Genomic DNA, 27,784 nt, shown 5'->3' on the forward strand with positions numbered 1-27,784 from the left:
TTTTTTGTATGAATAAAATACACAGAGCACTTAACAATATGAATGGTTTAGATCATCAAAACAAGGCTCGTGGTGGGCTCCACGGGCCCAAACAAGGTCCTCCAGTCTAGATTTTGAGCTAGAGTGGATCTACCTCCATTTTTTAAAATTCAAAAATATTTTGATGTTTATTTTTAATAAACTAGATTATATTTTTTCACAAAAAAAGAAAAAGAAAAAGAAAACAAACAGATGAACATTTATTAAAATACATTTTTGGGGAAATTAAAAAAAGTATCCAAAATTTGACCCTGGTAATAAAATAAATCATGAATTTTTAATTTTTTTAATTTAAACCTTAATCATTTGATTTATTTTCAATTTAAACCATTCAATTTTTTTTATTAATGGTATTTTAATTATTAAGCTTAATAAAGTGTACATAAAATATCTAAAATATAATTTTTTGTTAACTTTAGAAATAAATCAAAATATTAAAGTTTAAAGTTCAAATTAACAAAATTCAAAATTCAAATTTTTTTTTGAGGCACTTTTTCATAAATCTCTTTTCACTTACTTATGTTCCATTTAATCCATATTATTTTCTTATATTCTAATAATCCTTATGAGTGACATAGTTACCAAAATACCCCTAATAATATTCATATTTGCAGTATGAATGTTCCGTGATGTGAATGTTCACACTATCAATATGAATGTTCACACCATCAATGTGAATGTTAACATGTCATGTGAATGTTCACACTATCAATGTGAATATTCACACATCAATGCGAATATTCACATTGTAAAATATGAATGTTCACGTCACTAAATTGTTAATTGTTCAAAAAATATTTGTAAAGGTGTAACAAGCCCGCGGGGGACCTCGCTACAGCTCGGACTCGATTTGTAGTCACGGTTCTAAGTCTGAACCAAAGAGTCCAAATCTGGCAAATCGTTTTGAGAAAACAGATTTTTGAAAGAAGTGCCAAACATGGACTGCTTTGCCAGATACAGAGTCGCCACCTAAATATTTTATTTTGGGAAATTTAGGAAACCCTAACTCGGTGCCAAAAGGCCACGTGTCCGTCATCACCAAAGTTGCCTCGGCTTGGGAACTTGGGTACGATTAGGGAAGGTCACTTCGTGAGCACCCCCGCTCGCCCGATCAAAGATCGGCCTCTACTAACCATGATATCTATTTTTGAAAACATTGTGTGTTCTTATTCCGGTTATTAGCCTAGGTTACTATGTGATGCGTACAGCATACAAGTATAGACTGGATCGCCTGAATTGGAACAAAAACATTTCATGTTCGCTTTTTGAAAATGGTTTGCTACCCGCAGGTAAGCTTGAAACATTTGATGATTTATTCCGATTCAAGTAACCCAACCTTCACCCACAGGCATTTAGGCAGTTATATCACATAAGCAATTAGCCTCATAGTAAGCATGCTATTTATGGCAGTCACTCACACGCATGCAAGGATGTTAAAGCATAAAACTTACCGAGTACTCCAAGCCAAAATAGAAACTCATTAGAAATCATGCATGACCCTAAGTATACAGAAATGCCTAATGCAACACATGCAAAAATGCAAACTATAGCAGGCTCGGCTAACCCTAAAATGGCATATGGAATGCTACAGCTAACATGTATTCAATTTGGAATTGAAAATACAATGCAGTTTGTATGATGCACCGAGCCCGGTGTATGCAAAACAGATGAATGAATGCAAACATGCTATCATATTGTGTGCTAATTGAAATATGCTCTAATCTAACCATCATAAGCAGGTAAATAAAAAGGGAGAAAGACGTGGGGTTGGAAGACATACAACACACACACGCACACTTATTACAGTTTTGCCCCCGCGCAGAGGGTCCGAATAAATATACAGTCCCGAATAAAAGAATATTACAGTCCAAATATTACAGTCCGAATAATGTACAAATTCCTAATTAATTAACAAATTAACTAAGAAAATAAATAAAACTGGCATGCAAGCCAGGGACTGCCTTGCTTCTGATGGGTGATGCATGTCCGGGTTGTCTTGCGCGGAAATCCACCGGGATGCCCCAATTAGCCTCTGTTTAGCAGTTATTCTTGAAACGCGTGCCAAGTCTCAAAAAGTTGCTGATTCTTCATTTTGCTGCAACAGAGAGCAGGAAAGGGGCATAGCAATGTATTTTCACAAATATATGCATGCCTCGATCCTCGTGCCACCAATCACGCATACCGATGCATGCTGGCCGAGGAGTCGAATTGCACAATTCAATATAGGATGAATGCACATGTAAACACAACAAGAACCTAACTCCATCATGGGTAATCCGGAGTGTCGGTGACTAGGGAATTGAGATACATTCCGTCACTCGGAGTACGAAATGCACCTCGTTTCCCGTGCCCGAGCTAACTCCTATTCCGAACACGATGCAATATGCATGACATGCATGAAATGCAACTAAGATACAATTCTAACATACACAATGTTATGAAATGAGATGCCTCGAAATGCGTGCACGCGGGCACGCAAACCGAGGAAATTCATGAATGCGATATAAGATACAACCTAGTATGCACTATGCTGTAAAAATGAGATGTCTCGAAATGCGTGCACACGGGCACGCGAACCGAGGCGATGGTATATGTAATGCAAGTGACATGGAAATATGATATGGGCTTATACCAACATGAGTGAGCCTCAACCACACTCACATAGGATACCGAAGGATGAAAATGAAGTGCCTCGAAATGCGTGCACACGGGCACGCAAACCGAGGCGATGATATATGCAATGCAAATGACATGAAAACATGATATGGGCTTATACCAACATGAGTGAGCCTCAGCCACACTCACATAGGATGCCGAAGGATGAAAATGAAGTGCCTCGAAATGTGTGCACACGGGCACGCAAACCGAGGCAATGATATATGCAATGCAAATGACATGAAAACACGATATGGGCTTATACCAACATGAGTGAGCCTCAGCCACACTCACATAGGATGCCGAAGGATGAAAATGAAGTGCCTCAAAATGCGTGCACACGGGCACGCAAATCGAGGCGATGATATATGCAATGCAAATGACATAGAAATGGAAAGAAATCATTCTAATGGAATTTCAGCACTAAAATATGGGGGAAAACAGTCCCGAAATGAGGCGAAATGACACCAAATACATGGAATAGTCCCGAAATGCGAATTTAGACACCCGAAATGGCCTATAGCTATGCCAAATATGCACGATATGGACATGTAATGCAAAGACAGAAGCTAGGCAGTCCCAGAAAAGGCACTTTCACAGTTATAAACATGGCCAAACAGCAAGCATAGGTAGGGCAAAAATGGCATGCAAAAATAGGGGCCAAGAGAGGGGTAATGAAGCAAGTGATATAAGAAAAATCCAAACTGAAAAATTTCCTTCTACAACATTGAAGAGGGACCAAAAATATGAATGTTTACAGTATATGGAAAGCCTCAAATCAATATACAAACATGCTAAAAAAACGGCACAAGATTGAGGCTCAAAAGGTGCTATGACATGAAGTATACAAAATAATCACCAAACAGAAAAAAAATGTTAATGAAACATGAAGTATAGGCCAAAATAAGGCCACTTTCAGTTCTGTGAAAAAGCCAAAAACAGAAGCAAGGGGGGCTGCCAATTTATGCAAAAATGGGGGCCAAATAAGGGATATAACTACAAGTGGCACATGGAGGCATCAAATGGTGAGGGGTACTTCAACAATGTTGAATAAGGGCCCAAAATAAGCATATTCACAGATTAGATCATGCTCAAAAACAGATTACTCATGGGCCAAAAATAGCATGCAAGGTTATGACATATAAGAGGATCAATGAAGCAAGTGCATCATGGAGGGATCAAACAGGGTTGATTCCTTAATGAAAAGTGAAAATGAGCTCAAAATAAGGTCACTTTCAGTTAGGGCCGGAGCTTGAAGCAATAAGCATATAGGGCTTACAAATGGATCAAGAAAAAGGGTCAAAAGAGGAGAAATGTCACTTACCCTTGAAGACCAAAGCTTTTGCTGCTTCTTGGACCAAATTTGTTGCCTTTTAGCTGCTGGAATTCCTCCTCTTGCTGCCGAAATGGAGTGGTGGTGGTAGAGCTTGGTGGTGATGAAGAAAACAAGGTGTAGGACTTAGGGATTTTTAGGAAAATGAGAGAGATGGAGGGAGCTTTGTGTCTTGAGGCTTAAAGAACAAAATTTCTAACCCCAAAATATGATATGGCTTGCTGGTTATAAGGACCAAAAAGGGGGTGTAAAGGTGGGGGAAAAGGAGGCCAACTTTCCCCCACAAAATATCTCCCGGATATTGATATTTTCTAGGGGATAAAGCTATACAGCTGTAAAGTGAACAGTGTGAGGATCTCGGCCGGCCAGTTATTTTGGTTGCAGGTGGCCGGCCGGCCACACCCCCTAGCCGGCCGGCTAGGGGTCAAAAGGGTCAAGCTGATTTAGTGGCCGGCCACCAACTGATGGTGTCCTCCCATGTGTGTACATCACAAATATGTGGTTCAAAGTTCAAGAAAGTGGCCCCAAGGTGTTCAACATTAGCCCGGAAGGAGGGGTTCAAAAGGGTCAAATGGAATTACTGGCCGGCCACCAACTATTAGGATCCTCCCAAGTGTGTATATCACAAATATGTGGTTCAAAGTTCAAGAAAGTGGCCCCAAGGTGTTCAACATTAGCCCGGAATGAGGGGTTCAAAAGGGTCAAATGGAATTACTGGCCGGCCACCAACTTTTAGGATCCTCCCAAGTGTGTACATCACAAATATGTGGTTCAAAGTTCAAGAAAGTGGCCCCAAGGTGTTCAACATTAGCCCGGAAGTGTGAAAAACGGGCGCCGGAGGGCGTCGGAGGATGTATAACTGGTTGCTGCAACAATTACTGGCCTCCCACCCTTCAGTGACCTCCCCGGTGATAAAACAGAGGTACCTGCCAAAAATTAACGAAAACCGTTGCAAAACGAATGTTCGGGGGCCAAAACGCGCAGTTCGAGGTCCCGAAAATGGGCTGTTAAGCACCGAAAGTGACATTCGGCCACGAAGTGGGTTTCTCAGAACCCAGTGTCCCTCAAAAGGGAGTAAATAGGAAGTATGCCAAAAATCAGAACAAATGGAGATGGTTAGGCGGTCCCGAACCGAGGCACACGGCCAACGATCCCGAAAACCGGGAACCGGACTCCGAAATGGGCAAAATGGCCTGCGGCCACAAAATGTAGCCTACGGACATTGAGAGATGGTCTACGGGACCTCTCCCTTCCCTCAGGAAAAGAAACCAAGAAAATCGAGCCTGGTTCGCAAACCGAGGCAAGGTACAAAAGAGGGTTCGGAAGTTCGGAGGCAGGGCTCACGGCCGCAACTCTGAAACTTCTGAATGAGCACATTATGCAACATCACCAAGCGCTCAATCAGTGACGTCTGAGTCTTAAGGTCGGTCAAAAATGGGGTGTCTACAGTTGCCCCTCTTTGACAGAACTCGAAAGTCACAAGTGACGAGAGTGAATGTCAAAGCCCAGAGACGACCCATTTTTGACAAGGCCGAAAACTTAGACAAACGTACAAAGTAAGCTGAGATGTGCCCGCAGGCAGGGAGGGCAAAATGCAAAGCGATATGCAAGAAGCCGAACATAACTCAATGATCATGCAAATGCAGCAAGCTGTAATGAAGCAAGTATTCGCAAATAGATGCAACAGTTTTAAGCAAGAATGCAAGGCAACAACTACATTTCATGCAGTTAAGAATGCGGAGGATTATTCAATCCCCGCCACGTCTCACTCGGAGAAGATACGATACCTGCGCGATTCGTCTGGTCGCACCAGCCTCAATTGAACCGTACATACAATATCGTGCCTATAAAAGAGAGAAATTACAACAAGTACAATATACTACCAACATATATTTAATGTGATTCCGGAAGTTTGACACACGCAGTGCCGGTGAGTGAATGCATCGCAATGCAAGAGTGGAACATGCGTGACAACGCATGCTCAAGCACAGAAGTATGGTTAACATCAAGGAATGTGCATAATAATGCAAGTATGCGCACGAGAATGCAAGTTATGTGCATGATAGTGCAAAGTAAGCATAAATCAACGTGCCCGTTTGTTACGAAACAACGAGCAATGGGAACGCGTGTTTCGGCGAAGGCAACTCGATCACGGCCTCCGATCCGCTTCCCGGAATGGCTACAACACATTCAAAAAGGATACACCTCGATTTCGATGAACGATGATGAGACATATGTCAGAACTTGAAGCCGAAGTCCCGGCGGATCATTTCGCGACAGAAAGTGCACTTTTCTTGAATTTTTTCAGGTCCCGGGAACTCCAATCTTCCTCAAAATTTGCAGAGAGCTAGGTGGGCATGTGGGGGACACCACCAGCCGTTTATCTTCCCAAGGGGAGGCCACCGGCCACTTTTGCAAAAAGGAATTAGCTGGCCGGCCGGTTTTCCAAAAAGCAAATGGCTGGCCAGCTAGAAAAGGTGGCCGGCCGGCCATATGCCCAAATCCGAGGGCATTTTGGTATTTTCACCTCCTTTCTTCATGCTACTTCATTCCAAGACTTGGAGCCTATATAATGCAGCCGAGATCTTCTCCTCTCTTGCCTCCTACAACATTTTCTTCTCCAGATTTGAGTTCCATACGCGTTTTCCAACGCCCCACGCAAGTTGTTTTCGCAAAAATATTCAGTTTTAAACACTTTGAAGTGATTAGATTTCGGTTTCGGAGCTTCTTTTCTCATTTTCGCCACTTGAGGTAAGTTTGTCTCAATATTTGGAAGATTTTCTCGGGAGTTGACTTTTGTTGACTTTTTCATTTCCCGAGAGTTGACTTTTGTTGACTTTTTCCAATTTTGGCTCATTTTCGCTCATTTTTGCTCCTTTTGCAGATTCTTTGAAAATGGCGGGTAATTCTCCCCACGGCGGAGGCTTTCCAGGTGCCGGAGACGATTTTGATCCCATGACTCTACCCCCGAGGGTCCGCCCTTTTATTCCCGGGAGGTATAATCCGCCAGCACATGTCCTCCCTCGTGCCGTCTTCCGTCACTTCACTAGCTTTGACGAGCGAGCACCTGGGGATCTGCTTCTCCGAGAGCCAGAGCATCACCTCTCTCATGAGGCCCGAGAGGTATTTACTTCATTTTCTGCATTTTTCGTACATTTCGCACCTTTGCCATGCTTGAACACGCAGTTTAGCTTATGACATAGTACTTTGCTTGCATCCTGAACACGTAGTTTAAACACCCGAATTTCTGAACACTTGGCTCATTAATTAATTGCGAACACACAGTACACATTAGTTAAGAGGTGAACACACGGTTCAAACACTGATTTGTCGAACACACAGCCCGAATTCGAAAGTGAACACACGGCCCACACTTTAAATTTTCTGAACACGCGGCCCATATTAGAATAGTGAACACACAGCCCACACTGATAGAAAGTTGAACACACAGCCCAAACTTTAAATTTTCTGAACACGCAGCCCAGATTAAATAGTGAACACGCAGCCCACACTGATTGAAAGTTGAACACGCAGCCCAAACTTTAAATTTTCTGAACACGCAGCCTAGATTAGATAGTGAACACGCAGCCCACAGTAGTTGAAAGTTGAACACGCAGCCCAAACTTTAAATTTTCTAAACACGCAGCCCAGATTAAATAGTGAACACGCAGCCCACACTGATAGAAAGTTGAATACGCAGCCCAAACTTTAAATTTTCTGAACACGCATCCCAGGTTAAAATAGTGAACACGCAGCCCATAGTAGTTGAAAGTTGAACACGCAGCCCAAACTTTAAATTTTCTGAACACGCAGCCCATATTAAATAGTGAACACGCAGCCCACACTGATAGAAAGTTGAACACGCAGCCCAAACTTTAAATTTTCTGAACACGCAGCCCAGATTAAATAGTGAACACGCAGCCCACACTGATAGAAAGTTGAACACGCAGCCCAAACTTTAAATTTTCTGAACACGCAGCCCACACTGATAGAAAGTTGAACATGCAGCCCAAACTTTAAATTTTCTGAACACGCAGCCCAGATTAGATAGTGAACACGCAGCCCACACTGATAGAAAGTTGAACACGCAGTCCAAACTTAAATTTTCTGAACACGCAGCCCATTTCATTTCATCGGCACATAGCCCATTTCACTTCATCGGCACACAGCCCATTTCATTTCATCGGCACACAGCCCATTTCATTTTATTAGCACGCAGCCTAGATTTTCCATTATTGACACATGTATTCATTCTGAATGCAGGTTGGTTCTCGCAGTGTGCGGGGATATGGTTCCACCGCCGCGCGGGACTGGTACGCTGAGCTCCCGGAGGGTGTCCGAGATTTAGTAGACTTGGCAGGATTCGGGGCTTTCTGCATTGGGTTGTCACGTTGTTCTACCAGGAGGACTTTGATGGCAGCCTTGGTAGAGAGATGGTGGGACACCACTAACTCCTTTCATTTCTCTGCTACCGGGGGCATGAGCATGACGCCTCTAGACTTCGCTGTGTTGACTGGCTTGGACATAGGAGGTTGGCCCATCCCCTATGATGAGGATATGGGCGAGTGGGAGGCCGCTTGGACATACCTATTGGGGGCTCGCCCGCCTGTTGACAGGGTTTCTGGGAGAGTCCGATACACTTGGTTCTCTTCCCACTTCCGACGGGCGGAGATGGTGCCCGAGACTCCTGAGGAGACGGAGCAGTACGCCCGTGGTTTCCTTATGTTCCTCTTCGGGACTACCCTGTTCGCCGATAGAGGGAACACCGTCGGGCTATACCTGCTGAGTGCTCTGGTTCACCTATCACAGGTCCGTCGATATGACTGGGGTGGCGCCGGCCTGGCTACCCTTTACTTTTATATGAGCGCGACCTCCCGTGGGCGGGGAGATTTACTTGGCGGCTACTGGAGAGCCTGGGAGGTACTTTTCTGTCCCCTTGATTTACATTTCTGCTCTTCATTACTTGTACATTGCACACACAGCGCACTTTTACAGTCTGTATTTTGCTCTCAGCATTTCGCACTTACATTCTGCACTGCTTTTCTCAGCTATGGGTCTATGTATACTTCCCAGTATTAGCCCCAGAGTTAGAGGTGGCAGGGCTTCCCATGACCCCATATTCACTAGTGTTCGAGGGCCCGCACCGGCCGAGACCCCGAGAGACCCTCATTTACTTGCGACAGTATTTTGACACTGTGCGGCATTCGGAGGTACTTCAGAACTTTCAGTTCCTTTCATTTTCATCTTTGATTTGCTCTGTATATTCCCGATTTCTGATTGGTTTATGCATTTATCATCCGCAGATCTCATGGCAGCCTTGGGCGCCCCTGGGTGATGGTCTCCGACTTCAGTATACCGGAGGGTCGGACATCTCCCAGTATAGGGTCCTGCTCGAAGGGCCGGTTGGCAGGGCATGGTTCCTGGGGGAACGCTTTCTGCGTCAGGTATGGGGGTATCTTTCTCAGGATGCTCCCGCAGTACCCCCAGTCAGTATGCGGACTGCTGACAGGCTCTCTTTCTCGGAGGTAGTCGGCGCTATGCTGGGTAGCAATGCTTTACTATATCTTGAGGAGGGGGACTATGCCACTTACCGTCACATATATTTGATGCCTCCATTGACGGGAGCTCGCACCCCGATGACGAGGCCTGCCGGTATGTCATCCTCGGGCCAGGCCCGAGCTCGGGCTGCAGACGCCCCTTCTACTAGTAGGGCTGGTACATCTAGAGGTGGGGGTAGACCGGTTCCTCCGATTCCGTCGACTTATCCTCATCCTGGATGGCCAGATATGCCGGCTGAGTTGATGGCGTGGCAGTATGGGGCTACCTCTCCGACTCCGATCCCACTAGAGCCTCCGATGCCCAGTGATCGATACACCATTGATCCTGACTCACCGCTGGTATGCTCCACTGTTTTTTTCATTCATTATTCAGATGTTTAGACATTCTTTTGTTCACTGATGATTATGAGCTCATATTTGCAGCCACCGCGAGGGTACATGGAGGAGGTGGTTGGACTGGTGGCCACACTCGAGGACATGGTCCTGCGTAGGGAGGCACAGTTGTCTGTCGCGGGCATTCAGGTACCCTTCAGTTTTCTGGCATTTACCATACTTCTGATGACATGCTGATTTCTACTGCATCGATAGACTACTTGTGTAGAGCACATCTGACACACACCCCACTTGTACACTGCATTTACATGCACCCACTTCACGTAGCCTTTGCTTGTATCTGCATCTGATGTATATATTTGAACTGATGTATTTGAATTGAACTTTTTGTTTTCAGATGCCTTCATGGTCCGGTCAGCCGCAGGCCAGGCCACCTGGGCCTCCTTGGGGAGCTGGGCCATCTGGGCCTTTTCAGGGAGTTGGGTCGTCCGGGCCTTTTCAGGGGGCTGGGCCATCCCGGCCTTTCCGAGGAGCCGGGCCATCTAGGCCTTTTCGAGGAGCTCGAGGAGGGCCTGTCCGCAGACGCAGGGCTCACGTTGTGGAGGCGGAGCCTGATGATGAGGAGGAGGATGTTGAGGAGGAGGAGGAGGCTACCGACCGCCAGTCAGAGACATCTGCTGAGGAAGGGGGCTCCGGTCTGGGTTCGGGGAATAGAGGCGAGGCTGAGGGGGATCCTGAGGATGACAGCTCCGACTCAGATGATGATGATGGTGCAGAGGTTGTCCCGCAAAAGAGGATGAGGAGTGCTTCTCATTCCCGCTCCCGAGGACATTGATGCTGCTGTTTCCTGCTTTATTTTTCTTTTTGCTAGTAGTTTGTAGCACTTTGCACATTGTTAGGCAGTTTTATTTTTTGTAAAACTTGTACCTTTGTTTGTTGTAAAGCATGATGGAATGAAACAGCTTTTGAAAGGGTGTTTGTATTTTAAACTTTAGCATCGTATCGCATCATTTTATTTTGCACAAAAATGAAATTGAATGGGAATGCGCATTGTGTAATCGCCAAGTCAGGTAGTGAACCGACGCAACAAACTAAACAACTCAACTTACTAAGATATAACAGAACCTTTAGCAAGTTTACAACTCGATAAACAAAATGCAATAACGTTGACAACGCAAATAAACAAGACTTAAACAAAGATTGCTTGAACAGAGCGCAATGACTCAAAAACACGAAACACGTCCGCTCGACAAACAACTCGATAAGCAAAACAACAACTCGATAATCAAAACAACAACTCGATAAACAAAACTTGGCAACAACAGAGTGTACTTCGGACGATCTGGGCATCGGAACGCATCCGAAACAGAGGGAAATGAAGGCCTTTGACTCTCCCGTTGCATGGAAATGCTTGAAACTTTCCCTCGAAGGGTAAAACAGGGCCAAGGGGATACACTGCAGCATTGCCGGCCACCTTTGGGAGCCGGCCGGCCAATTTTGTGGAGAGAGGGAGCCGGCCGGCCACTTATGTAAAAAGTAAATGGCTGGCCAGCCAAAAAAGGTGGCCGGCCGGCCACTTATTCCTGCAGACGCCTAGTTTTTGACACGTGTCCCTGTGAATAGTGTTTTTCCCTCTATAAAAGCCTCAACTTCGGGAACATTCATTTCATCTTAGTTTTACACAAAGATGGAGGCGTTTCTCGCGGAAAATCTCATATCTTGGATCTCTTCTCTAGATGGCTCGGAAAAGCTGAACTTCCGGGGTTTCGGTTTGAATGCACTATTCACGCTGAGCCGTACTCCACTGCATCTCCCTTTTCTCCATGCCGCGGCAAGGTTTTGGAACCCAGTGACGCACGTTTTTAGCTTTGGCGGCCAAGAGATGTGTCCCACTTTCGAAGATTTTCAGGTTTTGATGGAGTCTGAATGTTCTGAAGTGATCTTGCCCCAGCTCCGTTTTGGCCATGCCCAGGCTTTAGGGTGGATGTGTGGGCTCACGGCGCCTGATGCTCGATCTCTAATCTGCAGTGGGGAACTGGACATCCTCGGCTTGATCCATCGTTTTTCCGATGCCGGTGACCGCAGCAACCATTATTGGCAGGGTTTCTGGCAACACGCCCTCTGCTTGTATTTGTTGTCTCACTTTCTGCTTTCCTCGGGCTTCGGCGGGGCTAGCATTCGCCTGATTGAAGTCGCCCAAGGCTTGAGAGAAGGAAAGAGCTGTATTGCCATGACCTTGGCCGAGACACTGATGGGCTTAGATTCTGTCTATCGCCGGGAGGCGACTAGGTTTGCTGGGAGTCCACTGCTGCTGCAGGTAATGTTTCCCACCCGACCTTACATATATATTTGCTCACATCACTCGACCCTCAGGCTCGGTTTTTCTCACAAAACCCTTGTCTTACTTTTCTCTCATCGTACATCTCTCTTTTCTTTATTCTCTCATTTTCCATTCCCCCCATAGGTATGGTTAATGGACAAGTTGCAGGTTGTGGACTCTTGCTCTGCCTATTCAGCTCGAGGCTACTTCTTTCGGCAGCGCCTATTCAATGCTCTTGACGAGAGGTGGTGGTTCGATTGGATGTGCAATTTGTTCGCAGATGGCATTGCTTGGCATTGTCCTTGGCTCAACCTCCCGGCAATGAGCTATAGTATGTCTCGGCTGATTGGGATCCAATTGATTGGCCTAACTCACTGCGTATTCTATTTTCCGTTCCGGTTCCTGCGTCAGTTTGGTCATGATCAGACCTGCCCACCGGAGGGGATTGAGTACCCAGCCGCTTTCCCGATCCGGGGTGCACAGCTTGCCCGATATGCCACAGCATGGAGGACTAGAGAGCTCCTGGCCCCTGCTTCCACTTTCAGTTGCACTTTGTCCGATGAGTGCTTGGATTGGCTCAACGAGGAGGCACAGGTTGGGCCTAGCTTGGCTTCAGATGCTTCGTCCAGCTCTGGAAGGGGACGCAGAGATACTTGATTCAACTATGCCCAAAATTTATTGCTTTATTAGTATTTTCAAGTTTTCTTTATGAATGTACTAAAAGAGCAACCTCGATTGTATGCAAGAGCAGGAGAACTCTTTTTTGAAATCAATGAAATTGAAGGTTATGGTACTGAAAATTTTCCGCTTTGGTCCAAAAATGGTCTTAGTCGTAAAAAGATTACTTTGAACAAAGTCAACTTTTATTAAAACTTTTCAAAACTATTTTCGATGTGGATCAGAACTGGACACGTCGAAAATCTGTCACTGAGATGCACAACCCCAGATCCTTGCAACTGGAAAGTTGCCCCTAGTCTGAAGAACAATGCGGCACTTCATAGCAACGGAAAGTTGCCCCTAGTCTGAGTAACTTTGCACCGTCGCGGCAACGGAAAGTTGCCCCTAGTCTGAACAGCACTGTACCGGAGATCGCGATAAATGCTGATGGATAAAGATGACTGAGATGATCAAAATGGACAGAGTTGATCGGGGAAAAGTTTATGGCTGATCTTCAAGGTGAAGTTGCCTACGTATCCCAAAGATGGGAATCAAGCCTTACGTAGTTCAGGCCGAGGTTCACTCGAGTATTTTCACTCTCCTTTTGCGCTCTAACTTTTGCCAAGGCCGCCCTTTGCGGGTTTTGAACCTTGCGAGCTCAGTTTTTATATTTTCTAATTTTTTGTGCTCTGACTTTTGCCTAGGTCGCCCTTTCGGGTTTTCGGCCTAGCGAGCCTCTCAAGGATAATATTTCTTCAATTTGTCCATATTGATCGGTTGTGAGAACTCCAAGCCATCTAGATCCATCAGAACCACAGCTCCACCTGACCAGATAGCTTTGATGATGTAAGGACCAGTCCAATTGGGTTTGAACTTGCCCCTTGGGTCGTGGATGGGAGCTCGGTTGTCTTTGAGCACCAAATCTCCTTCTTTCAGATTCCTGGACTTAACCTTCTTGTTGAAAGCCCGGGCAATTCTGCGTTGATAGCCTTGGATGTGGTACAGTGCTTTCAGTCTTCTTTCATCAAAGAGCATGAGTTCTTCGAATCTGCTTTGCTGCCAATCTGCTTCGGCTATTTGGCACTCAGCCAATACTCGTAATGACGGAACCTCAATCTCAATGGGTAGAACAGCCTCCATTCCATAGACCAATGAATATGGAGTTGCTCCAGTAGAAGTTCTGATTGAAGTCCTGTAGCCCCACAGAGCAAATGGCAGCTTGTCTGGCCAATCCCGATAGGTTCCCACCATCTTCTGCAGTATATGCTTGATATTCTTGTTGGCGGCCTCAACCGCTCCGTTGGTCTGCGGCCGGTATGTAGATGACTTATGGAAAGCCACATTGTATTTTTCCAACAAGTCTATCACTTCTTTCTTGAAGTGGGAACCATTATCTGAAATTATCTCGTTTGGCACCCCGTAGCGACAGATGATGTTGTTTCTGATGAACTTTGCGACGTGCGACGCCTTCAACACTGCGTATGATTGGGCCTCGACCCACTTTGTGAAATAATCTATCGCTACTAGGATAAACTCATGCCCGTTTGACCCTTTCGGGGTAACAGCTCCGATCACATCAATTTCCCAAACCGAAAAAGGCCATGGTGAAGTCATGTTATACAGCTTTGACGGCGGGATGTTCATGCGGTTTGCATGAATTTGACACTTGTGGCATCGCCGAACAAAACTAATACAATCCTCCTCCATGGTTGACCAGTAGTAGCCCTGTCTGAGGATCTTTCTGGCCAGCATTACTCCATTCATGTGTGCACCGCACTCCCCCCCATGGATGGCCTCCATCAGGCGCTTCGACTCTTCAGCTTCTACACAGAGCTTATGCATTCCCAGATGACCCCTTTTGTACAGCTTACCCCCGCAGATAATGAACTAAGCAGCCATTCTTCTGATGGCCCTCTTATCCTTGGCATTTGCCCCTAGTGGAAATGTCTCCTTTTCCAAGAAGTTCCAAATGTCGTAATACCAGGGGTTGCCGTCTTGAACCTCATCTATGGCGGAAATCGACTCGTATGCTGGCGCAAACTTTTGATCAATAATGACTGGACGCATCCGGACTCCGGACGGGATGTCTATCATAGAAGATAGAGTTGCTAGTGAATCTGCGAACCTGTTGTTCTCTCTTACGAGGTGGGTGAAATTTAGCTTCTCAAACCGAGGAATTAACAAATCCAAGGTTTGGTGGTAAATTATCATCCTTTCCTCCTTGACTTTCCAATCTCCTTTTGCTTAAGACACAACAAGGTTCGAGTCCCCAATGACGTCCAACCGTCTTGCCCCTAGTTCTAGGGCTGCTTTCAGACCAGCAGTACATGCCTCATACTCTGCCTCATTGTTCGAGACTTTGAACCGGAGCTTGAATGCTAAAGGGATACGGGAATCGTCAGGCGCTATCAGCAACACCCCTATCCCATACCCATACTGGTTTAACGCTCCGTCAAAGTACATCGTCCAAGTTTCATCTTCGACGTGCAGAATGGCTTCATCTGGGAATAGATACTCAACCGCTTCATCCCCCTCAACCGGGTGGTCGGCAAGGAACTCCGCTACCGCTCTTCCTTTTACTGACTTGCGCGTTACATACTTTAAATCAAATCCGGAGAGCAACAGCAGCCAACGAGCTAGCCTACCCGTAAGTGCTGGTTTCTCGAAAAGATATTTGATGGGATCCAAACGCGAAACCAACATTACAGAGTGAGCTAACAGGTAGTGCCGCAGCTTCCTGGTTGCCCATACCAAGGCCAAACAAGCCTTCTCCAGCGGTGTATAGCGGGTCTCGTAATCCAGCATCTTTTTGCTCAGATAGTAGATGGCTCTTTCCACTTTGTCTTCTGACTCTTGCGCGAGCATGCAGCCCATGGTAGTCTCAGTGACCGAAAGGTACAATATCAACAGTCTCCCCGGCTCTGGTGGTGACAACACGGGCGGGTTCTGTAGATACTCTTTGATCTGCTCAAAAGCTGTTTGACATCGGCCGTCCCATTGGAATTTCTTTCCTTTCTTCAGGAGACCAAAAAGTGGTTCACAAGTCAAGGTTAATTTAGAAATAAACCGTCTTATGAATTGCACTTTACCCAGAAAGCCTCGCACCTCCTTTTCAGTCCTTGGTGGTGGCATTTCTAAGATGGCCTTGATTTTGGAAGGGTCGACCTCGATGCCCCTTTGTGTAATCAGAAACCCTAGCATCTTCCCTGCTGTAACACCAAACGTGCATTTCTGGGGATTCAGTCGCAGTCGAAACTCCCTGATCCTTTGAAAGAATTTTTGTAAGGCGGTGTAGTGGCCCTCTCTTTCTTTGGACTTGACAATCATGTCGTCCACATACACCTCGACCTCTTTATGGATCATATCATGCAATATTGTAGTTGCTGCCCGTTGATACGTAGCTCCAGCATTTTTCAACCCGAATGGCATCACTCTATAACAATATGTACCCCACGGGGTAGTGAACGCAGTCTTCTCCCGGTCTTCGGGTGCCATTACTATCTGATTATAGCCTGAGAAACCATCCATAAACGAAAGCAAGGCGTGTCCTGCCGTGAAATCCACCAATTCATCAATGTGTGGCAAGGGAAAGTCGTCCTTCGGACTGGCCCTGTTCAAATCTCTGAAGTCTACACAGACCCGAATTCTGCCGTCCTTCTTTGGCACCGGAACAATGTTGGCCAACCAAGTTGGGTATTCAGATACTAGCAGGAACCCTGCGTCAATTTGCTTGGTGACCTCTTCCTTAATTTTGAGAGCCCAGTCCGGGCGGATCCTTCTGAGTTTCTGTTTGACAGGGCGGGCCTCGGGATCAAGAGGGATCCGGTGCTGTACAATCTCTGGATCGATTCCAGGCATGTCTTCGTAGGACCACGCGAAAACATCTTTGAAATCTTTTAATAAAGCGACTAAGCGCTCGCGCTCCTCCGAAGACAACGTGGACCCGATCTGGACCAGCCGCGGGTCCTTCTCAGTACCAACATTCACAGTAGTGATTTCATCCATTAAAGGTTTAACAAATCTTTCCTACTCTTGATCAATTAACCGTTGCAAAACTGGGGAAATTTCTCCCTCGTTGTTTTCATCAAAATTTTGAAAATCCTGATTTAAGCAATAAATCAAAGGCACAGAAAAATACTCAGAAACCACATCCACATCATTCCCATTAAATATTTCCAAGCCGTCAGATTCCTCTGTTACAACAGACTCAAAAGAAAATGAAAATGACGACCTAGACAGGACTGTGGCATCCGGGTTATCACCCCCAGGAATACCGGACTCAGACTCAGTCGAGCTGGAATCCGATTCCGACACACAAGATTCAGTGGAATCAGATTCCGGCTCACTACCTGACCCGGAGCTGCCAGATAAAAAGCCTTCTTCATATTGCCAGATGAGAGAAGGTGCGATAGATGCATCCAAGATCGGCGCTGGAAAGCCCGCAGCTATTTCATCTCCAATCATAGAAACCGAAGAGTTATCCCCCAAGCACTCTTGGTCGATCGGAGGATCTAAAAGTAGACTCGCCAGTGCTACCCCCATTTCAAGCTCCGTGCTCTCAGGATCCACTGCTCTACACTGCTCAACCTCAGTTGGTGGGTCTGTCTGCGCTTCAGCAACGTCATCCCCAAATAATTGTATGTCGAAGAAGATTTCAAAACCAGGCACGCGCTTCTTCTCCGTGTTCAGCCATGGCTCTGGGAAGCCGCAGAATGGAAAATCTTCCCCCTCCTGGACGAAGCGTCCGTTTAGGGTACCCCAGATGGGCCTATGCATTAACTCAAATGGCTTCCCAACCTTCTTTGCCCTGGCTCTTCCGGCCATTTCTTTTCCTTTCCTCACCCAGTCCTCTTTGGTGGGCAGATAACCCAGTCCAAAGGTGTGAGGGTTGTGTGGCACTTCGGCCGATACCGCGACACCCTTCCGGCCGCTTCTCCCTAATCCCATCCCGGGGGTATGTTTTAGCTTGTTCATGAGGTAGATAGATTAAGCACTAACGTACATACCCTCATTCACAGCCATGACATTCTGCACCACTTGAGCCTCGGCCAAAGTGAACCCCGATAAAAACACATCCTCCGTGCCGTGCTCGATCTCCAAGACAGGTGTGGACACTTCCGGCGGCGGATGGATTGATGAATTCCCAAAAAAGATCGCTACCCCTTTCCCGTGAGGGTACTTTAGCATCTGATGTAGAGTGGAAGAGACTGCTTTGACCTGGTGCAACCACGGTCGCCCCAAAAGTAGGTTAAAGGTTGCGGGAACGTCCAAGATATGAAATTCAATGCTGTGTTGTCCTGGACCAACCTTGGTTTGAATTTTAACAGTCCCCATCACTTCTCTGCTGGTATTGTCGTATGCTCTGATCACTTGAGTAGTTGGGACGAAGTCCACGGGCTTCAACCCGATTGCATATGCCGTTCTGGTCGGGCAGACATTAATCGCAGACCCGGTATCAACAAGTACCACCGGTATCCACTTATCTCTACATTCCACAGAAATATAGAGAGGTTTGTTATGATTTGTGCCCTCATGCGGTAGCTCCTTGTCCGAAAAGGTTAATGCCGGGGAACCTCCTCCCGGAAAAACCAGCCCAACCAGCTGTTCAGGCGTGGTGTCTATGGAGAGTTTGGACTTGTCCATGGCAGATAGGACAGCTTCTCTATGTACTCGTGATGCCATTAGCAGTCCCCAGATGGAGATGTCTGCTTGTATCTTTTTTAACTGTTTCAGCACAGCTTCATCTTCAATCTGCTTCTCCTTCTGTTTCTCCGCTTCTCTATCCTTCCCGGATGCCTCGGGTTGGTCCAGGTGTGGGGGTTTGAAGTACCGCCCACTTCTCGTCATATGGTCAACCTCATCGAGGTACCAAGTGTTATCCGGTTGATTATTTCCCCAGTCTTCATCCGTGTGGGCAAGACATAAGTCATCGTCTTCCCACCACATTCCGTCGGCAGCCAACAGACACCTATCTGGCTCCGGTTTAGTTGCACTCGCAGTATTCCCTGTCCACATGCTCGCAGCATTCTCCATCTTCGTGCACACAGCACTTTCAGTCCCCTCAGGGCCTTTAGCTTTCCTAATTCTCTCAGCCTCCTCAAACTTTTCTCGTTCCAGCTGCATTAGTACAGCTGTTTGTTCAACAATTCCCGTATCCATAATGCCCATGTCTCGAGCGAAATTCTTAGCACCGGCGCTCTCCGGCGATATAACTTGACTTTCGGCCATTCCGGCCACAGCTGATACCTCTGCCCCTGCCAGGCTCTGTTCTGGTTGGGCTTCCCCCACTTCATCTGGTTGATCCTCGAGCCATCCAGTGGCCTCCGCTGATCCCTCATAATCGTACCAGTTGATTGACGCATCCCCCGGTTCATGGTCATCGAAAAATTGCAAGTTGGCAAAGTCCTCCTCTACGGTTGTCAGATCATCTGCCCATAGCCCAGATTCATCCCCCCGGATCATGCATAGCTCTCCTGTCTCTGGCAATTCTGTACCTAGCCCAATTCGGCTCGTTGATAGGATGTACTCGCTTGGATCATAAGCTCCCCCAGCAAAACTCTGTCCAGTCCCAGATTCAACAATCTCATTCTTTCCCAAAATCTGCCCTGCCCTATCTTCGACGGTCACCACCATCGGTTCTGGTTGGGTTTTGGAGATGTCCACCATGCACAAGAAGTCAGTGCAATCGGGGAGGAGCACCTCCGGCTTGGGTAGGTGGGTGGGCGTAATATAGATGCTAGGATCGTAAGATGCGACCCCAGTATGGATAAAATTGATTCTATTGGGAGGAGGAGCTTGGTTATGTGGTAGGAGAGGGTTGGTTGTGACATTGGGTTTATCAGGAGGCGCGATCACCTGCTTGTCAATAAGATCCTGGATCTCATGACGCAATCTGTAACAACGGTCGGTGTCATGACCGTGTTGTTGGTGATACGCACAGTATTTTGCTGGGTCATAAGAGGGGGGGAGTGGATTCGGTAATGGCTTTGGCTCCAGGGGTTTCAAATGCTTTTTCTTGATTAATATTCCCAGAACTTTGGTCAGGGGCATATATAGTGGGGTAAAGGTTCTTTGGCCTCGCGGTTGGAATCTGTTGGTTTGTGTGTTGCTTCCGGACGCGCTAGAGAAGGGTGTGGCAGCCATGGGCCTTGGAGGGGGAGGGGGACTGGTGGTGACCATACTAACTTCCGAGGCTCTCGTATTTGCAGCGCCACTCGGGCCCGCATTGTTGTTACGGTTGAAAGTCCTCCTCGGTTGTTCTCTGTCGTGGTCAAACAGACCTTGTTTCATTGCATCTTCGATTTGCACCCCCATCTCATGTAAATCTACGAAAGTAGGAAAGGGGACGACAATCATTCTCTGCATCAACTTTGGGTGGAGATTGCGCACAATCATCCGGATTTGATCTTTGTCAGTGGGCCTTAAAGTCATCATTGATGCCTTTGCCCTCCATCGGATTACAAAGTCCGAGAAAGTTTCCTTGGGCTCTTGCCTTGTTGTTTCGAGATCACGGGTTGTGATCTCGATCTGAGTGTTGTACGAATATTGCGCGACAAAGGCCTCAGCCATTTCATCCCAATTCCTTTTCACTTCATCTTGTAACTTTGCATACCAGTGGGCGGCCACACCCGACAGGGTTCGGCCGAATAGTGAAAGCTTCTGTGGTCGTGTTAGGCCCATTGGCCGCAAGATGTCTGCAAACAGTAGGAGATGGACCATGGGGTCGCCGGACCCGTCAAAGTGGTCGATTTGTGGCATTTTGAACCTATCGGGGAGTGTTACGGCCTCCTCGGTATATCCGTCTTCGATATCCGGCATAGCCTTGACCCCTTGGGATTTCTTGAAGAGTTTCTCAAGTTTGCTCAATTTTAGAGCTGTATGATCAACCTCGAACTCGAAGGGAGAGTCGGGGCGATTGGGTGCATGGACCTTGGACAGTTGTGGTGGAAGCGGGGGCGGAGCTGGCCCCGTTGGAAGATTCGTGTCCTCTTGTAAGTTTTGGACATTCGGCAGGGTATTCTGGGCATTTGGTGGGGCGTTCTGAACAGTAGGTGCCTGCTCAGGTAATGGAGCCCCTGCCGGAGGAGGAATTTGGTGTGAAGCAGATGCAGCATTCTGCTGTTGCAATCGAGTAATTAGCTCAGCCTGCTGGGTCATAATCTCGGCCTGCTGCTTGGCGAGTTCATCTCGGCGAACGGCATCCTGCTGCATGGCCCGCATGGTTTCTTGCATTTGGCGCACCATCTCCTCAACTCCTGTTGGCGTTGCCATACTGTTTTGATCTATCTGAACTACTGGCAAATCTGTCTCAATGGGGATCTCAATCCGACTGTCCACTGATGGGGGAAACCACTGTTCTGGTGATCTCTGTTCAGATACACTGCGCTTTTTCTTCTTTCTTCTGGTAACAGGGGGTAGAGAATGGAACACTGGCTGTCCGTCGATTAGATCCTCAGATCGATTGAGTCGACGACCTCGTGTCCAAAGTGCTTGGGGAATGCCTGCTGGGTTGGAAGCAATTGTGCTAGAACTGACCTAGCAAAAGATAAATAAAGCGAAAAGGAAATAAATAAACAGATAAACGGACAGCATAACAGCTTAAAATAAAATGCATGACACACAGCCGGGCATAACAACACACAGTTGATAAGCTGAATACACACTGTCCTCAAACACTGATCATTATCCCTGTATCACTGTTCCCTAAAACAGAATCTGATACCCGCAGATAGCTGATTCTCAAATACTAGCTGATGCCCGCAGGCCTGATACCCATAATACTGAACTGATGCCCGCAGGCTTGATACCCAAACTCATATACTGAACTGATGCCCGCAGGCCTGATACTGACAATACTGAACTGATGCCCGCAGGCCTGATACCCAAACTCATATACTGATACATGCATTCCTGTAGAGACGCATTCTAAAGCACATAACAGATAAGTGAGAGCCAAAACACCCCTATGTTGGGGTAGGGTTTCCCTGTCCTATTTTGTCAGGAACTAGGGTTTCACTACGCACAGAGCGGTTTTAAGCAACCTATAAACGGGTAAGCAACCTGTCCTAATTTGGAATGGTCACTATGGATCCGAATATGCACTAGGTCGAAAGGTCAAAGAGGGTGCCCCGGTAAAACCGGGGTTTGTGTTCCCATACTGGCAGAGCCCACAACCGGTCAGCCTTATGGTCATGCCTTGACAAGACAAGCCTCCGGCAAACCGTTCAGGAATAGCAGATGGCAAACACGGTGTCCTAGGCGCACCAATGCAAATGCAATGCAAAGAAACACACAAGTGTAGTCAAAAACAAATATCATGAGTTCGAGTCAAGTTCTCTAAATCCCCAGCAGAGTCGCCAGAAACTGTAACAAGCCCGCGGGGGACCTCGCTACAGCTCGGACTCGATTTGTAGTCACGGTTCTGAGTCTGAACCAAAGAGTCCAAATCCGGCAAATCGTTTTGAGAAAACAGATTTTTGAAAGAAGTGCCAAACATGGACTGCTTTGCCAGATACAGAGTCGCCACCTAAATATTTTATTTTGGGAAATTTAGGAAACCCTGACTCGGTGCCAAAAGGCCACGTGTCCGTCATCACCAAAGTTGCCTCGGCTCGGGAACTTGGGTACGATTAGGGAAGGTCACTTCGTGAGCACCCCCGCTCGCCCGATCAAAGATCGGCCTCTACTAACCATGATATCTATTTTTGAAAACATTGTGTGTTCTTATTCCGGTTATTAGCCTAGGTTACTATGTGATGCGTACAACATACAAGTATAGACTGGATCGCCTGAATTGGAACAAAAACATTTCATGTTCGCTTTTTGAAAATGGTTTGCTACCCGCAGGTAGGCTTGAAACATTTGATGATTTATTCCGATTCAAGTAACCCAACCTTCACCCACAGGCATTTAGGCAGTTATATCACATAAGCAATTAGCCTCATAGTAAGCATGCTATTTATGGCAGTCACTCACACGCATGCAAGGATGTTAAAGCATAAAACTTACCGAGTACTCCAAGCCAAAATAGAAACTCATTAGAAATCATGCATGACCCTAAGTATACAGAAATGCCTAATGCAACACATGCAAAAATGCAAACTATAGCAGGCTCGGCTAACCCTAAAATGGCATATGGAATGCTACAGCTAACATGTATTCAATTTGGAATTGAAAATACAATGCAGTTTGTATGATGCACCGAGCCCGGTGTATGCAAAACAGATGAATGAATGCAAACATGCTATCATATTGTGTGCTAATTGAAATATGCTCTAATCTAACCATCATAAGCAGGTAAATAAAAAGGGAGAAAGACGTGGGGTTGGAAGACATACAACACACACACGCACACTTATTACAGTTTTGCCCCCGCGCAGAGGGTCCGAATAAATATACAGTCCCGAATAAAAGAATATTACAGTCCAAATATTACAGTCCGAATAATGTACAAATTCCTAATTAATTAACAAATTAACTAAGAAAATAAATAAAACTGGCATGCAAGCCAGGGACTGCCTTGCTTCTGATGGGTGATGCATGTCCGGGTTGTCTTGCGCGGAAATCCACCGGGATGCCCCAATTAGCCTCTGTTTAGCAGTTATTCTTGAAACGCGTGCCAAGTCCCGAAAAGTTGCTGATTCTTCATTTTGCTGCAACAGAGAGCAGGAAAGGGGCATAGCAATGTATTTTCACAAATATATGCATGCCTCGATCCTCGTGCCACCAATCACGCATACCGATGCATGCTGGCCGAGGAGTCGAATTGCACAATTCAATATAGGATGAATGCACATGAAAACACAACAAGAACCTAACTCCATCATGGGTAATCCGGAGTGTCGGTGACTAGGGAATTGAGATACATTCCGTCACTCGGAGTACGAAATGCACCTCGTTTTCCGTGCCCGAGCTAACTCCTATTCCGAACACGATGCAATATGCATGACATGCATGAAATGCAACTAAGATACAATTCTAACATACACAATGTTATGAAATGAGATGCCTCGAAATGCGTGCACGCGGGCACACAAACCGAGAAAATGCATGAATGCGATATAAGATACAACCTAGTATGCACTATGCTGTAAAAATGAGATGCCTCGAAATGCGTGCACACGGGCACGCGAACCGAGGCGATGGTATATGTAATGCAAGTGACATGGAAATATGATATGGGCTTATACCAACATGAGTGAGCCTCAGCCACACTTACATAGGATGCCGAAGGATGAAAATGAAGTGCCTCGAAATGCGTGCACACGGGCACGCAAACCGAGGCGATGATATATGCAATGCAAATGACATGAAAACATGATATGGGCTTATACCAACATGAGTGAGCCTCAGCCACACTCACATAGGATGCCGAAGGATGAAAATGAAGTGCCTCGAATTGCGTGCACACGGGCACGCAAACCGAGACAATGATATATGCAATGCAAATGACATGAAAACACGATATGGGCTTATACCAACATGAGTGAGCCTCAGCCACACTCACATAGGATGCCGAAGGATGAAAATGAAGTGCCTCGAAATGCGTGCACACGGGCACGCAAATCGAGGCGATGATATATGCAATGCAAATGACATAGAAATGGAAAGCAATCATTCTAATGGAATTTCAGCACTAAAATATGGGGGAAAACAGTCCCGAAATGAGGCGAAATGACACCAAATACATGGAATAGTCCCGAAATGCGAATTTAGACACCCGAAATGGCCTATAGCTATGCCAAATATGCACGATATGGACATGTAATGCAAAGATAGAAGCTAGGCAGTCCCATAAAAGGCACTTTCACAGTTATAAACATGGCCAAACAGCAAGCATAGGTAGGGCAAAAATGGCATGCAAGAATAGGGGCCAAGAGAGGGGTAATGAAGCAAGTGATATAAGCAAAATCCAAACTGAAAAATTTCCTTCTACAACATTGAAGAGGGACCAAAAATATGAATGTTTACAGTATATGGAAAGCCTCAAATCAATATACAAACATGCTAAAAAAACGGCACAAGATTGAGGCTCAAAAGGTGCTATGACATGAAGTATACAAAATAATCACCAAACAGAAAAAAAATGTTAATGAAACATGAAGTATAGGCCAAAATAAGGCCACTTTCAGTTCTGTGAAAAAGCCAAAAACAGAAGCAAGGGGGGCTGCCAATTTATGCAAAAATGGGGGCCAAATAAGGGATATAACTACAAGTGGCACATGGAGGCATCAAATGGTGAGGGGTCCTTCAACAATGTTGAAGAAGGACCCAAAATAAGCACATTCACAGATTACATCATGCTCAAAAACAGATTACTCATGGGCCAAAAATAGCATGCAAGGTTATGACATATAAGAGGATCAATGAAGCAAGTGCATCATGGAGGGCTCAAACAGGGTTGAGTCCTCAATGAAAAGTGAAAATGAGCTCAAAAGAAGGCCACGTTTAGTTAGGGCCGGAGCTTGAAGCAATAAGCATATAGGGCTTACAAATGGATCAAGAAAAAGGGTCAAAAGAGGAGAAATGTCACTTACCCTTGAAGACCAAAGCTTTTGTTGCTTCTTGGACCAAATTTGTTGCCTTTTAGCTGCTGGAATTCCTCCTCTTGCTGCCGAAATGGAGTGGTGGTGGTAGAGCTTGGTGGTGATGAAGAAAACAAGGTGTAGGACTTAGGGATTTTTAGGAAAATGAGAGAGATGGAGGGAGCTTTGTGTCTTGAGGCTTGAAGAACAAAATTTCTAACCCCAAAATATGATATGGCTTGCTGGTTATAAGGACCAAAAAGGGGGTGTAAAAAACTTTCCTCCACAAAATATCCCCCGGATATTGATATTTTCTGGGGGATAAAGCTATACAGCTGTAAAGTGAACAGTGTGAGGATCTCGGCCGGCCAGTTATTTTGGTTGCAGGTGGCCGGCCGGCCACACCCCCTAGCCGGCCGGCTAGGGGTCAAAAGGGTCAAGCTGATTTAGTGGCCGGCCACCAACTGATGGTGTCCTCCCATGTGTGTACATCACAAATATGTGGTTCAAAGTTCAAGAAAGTGGCCCCAAGGTGTTCAACATTAGCCCCGAAGGAGGGGTTCAAAAGGGTCAAATGGAATTACTGGCCGGCCACCAACTTTTAGGATCCTCCCAAGTGTGTATATCACAAATATGTGGTTCAAAGTTCAAGAAAATGGCCCCAAGGTGTTCAACATTAGCCCGGAAGGAGGGGTTCAAAAGGGTCAAATGGAATTACTGGCCGGCCACCAACTTTTAGGATCCTCCCAAGTGTGTACATCACAAATATGTGGTTCAAAGTTCAAGAAAATGGCCCCAAGGTGTTCAACATTAGCCCGGAAGTGTGAAAAACGGGCTCCGGAGGGCGTCGGAGGATGTATAACTGGTTGCTGCAACAATTACTGGCCTCCCACCCTTCAGTGACCTCCCCGGTGATAAAACAGAGGTACCTGCCAAAAATGAACGAAAACCGTTGCAAAATGAATGTTCGGGGGCCAAAACGCGCAGTTCGGGGTCCCGAAAATGGGCTGTTAAGCACCGAAAGTGACATTCGGCCACGAAGTGGGTTTCTCAGACCCCAGTGTCCCTCAAAAGGGAGTAAATAGGAAGTATGCCAAAAATCAGAACAAATGGAGATGGTTAGGCAGTCCCGAACCGAGGCACACGGCCAACGATCCCGAAAACCGGGAACCGGACTCCGAAATGGGCAAAATGGCCTGCGGCCACAAAATGTAGCCTATGGACATTGAGAGATGATCTACGGGACCTCCCCCTTCCTTCAGGAAAAGAAACCGAGAAAATCGAGCCTGGTTCGCAAACTGAGGCAAGGTACAAAAGAGGGTTCGAAAGTTCGGAGGCAGGGTTCACGGCCGCAACTCTGAAACTTCTGAACGAGCACATTATGCAACATCACCAAGCGCTCAATCAGTGACGTCTGAGTCTTAAGGTCGGTCAAAAATGGGGTGTCTACAAAAGGTAAAAAGGTCCATAAAATACTTTAAATATGAGAATTACGATTTGGCAGATCAAATGTTCAAATAATAAGACTTATTAGAATACAAGAATATCTTATGGATTAATTGGAATACAAACACTTGAAAAAGATTTTCAAATAAATTTCTCATTTTTTTTTTTTTTAAATTACAAAAACACTTTTAAGATGTGTGAGAGAAAACAAGATGACATGAAAGCCGAAAGATTCAAATGCTTAAATTTAATACAAAAGAGCAGGAATGTTGGACATGGAGTAACCAACGTTGATTCTTAAAAAAATTGACACCAAATTATTAGTTAGTACCTCTTCATCGTGTATGATAATTAGTCTTATAGCATGAACCCCCAGTGCCCCAAAATCATTAAATTTTTCTGTATCTTGAGAATATTTAGCTAGGTCTGTGGGAACATGTTGATTCATTAGTACAAGTGGATCTCCACAAAATTTTATCACGTTTCTATTTTGAAAAAAAAAAAGAAGCCCAAATCCTTGCATATTTTCCAAACTGCCATAAACATTCATCTAAACTTAAAATAAATAGATAAATAACAAAAAAATAAAAAAAATAAAAAAATCCCACCATGCAGTAATCCAAGCCCATTAATTATTTTATACGAGATTTAAGCGTTGTTCAAGTGATTATATTTCGAAGTTTGCAGAACAAAATTTAATATTTGAAAACATGTTGAAGGCTGGAGTGTATTACTTACTGACTTGTAACATCTTAGTGCACGCACACGAAAAAAACAAAACAAAAAAACAATTTTATTTAGAGATAAATAGTAATAAATAAATAAACAAACAAACAAATATGGCTTACCCGGTTAATGCATTCATGAAAAGCCAGAAGGCAATTTTCCCAGTCAATTTCTTTTCTTTGCCTCTGCAATC

The 27,784-nt window shown here is 45.7% G+C and overlaps 1 protein-coding gene across 5 annotated transcripts in view; it reads right to left on the reverse strand.

The window, feature by feature from the left end:
* The window catches only part of LOC114266185 (WAT1-related protein At3g30340-like), a 64,077-nt gene that overhangs the window by 35,813 nt on the left and 480 nt on the right, over positions 1 to 27,784 (reverse strand). For 3 of the 5 annotated variants that reach the window (XM_082885354.1, XM_082885349.1, XM_082885357.1), the window contains exon 2: positions 27,714 to 27,776. In XM_082885354.1, coding sequence (XP_082741480.1) covers positions 27,714 to 27,776 — 63 coding nt within the window. Of the gene's footprint in view, positions 1 to 17,881; positions 26,349 to 27,713; positions 27,777 to 27,784 lie in introns of those variants that run through there. The other 2 variants (XM_082885347.1, XM_082885341.1) reach the window with 2 other exon arrangements.

Source organism: Camellia sinensis, chromosome 1 (assembly GCF_055761805.1).
Source record: "Camellia sinensis isolate YWXY chromosome 1, ASM5576180v1, whole genome shotgun sequence".
Classification (NCBI taxonomy): domain Eukaryota; kingdom Viridiplantae; phylum Streptophyta; class Magnoliopsida; order Ericales; family Theaceae; genus Camellia; species Camellia sinensis.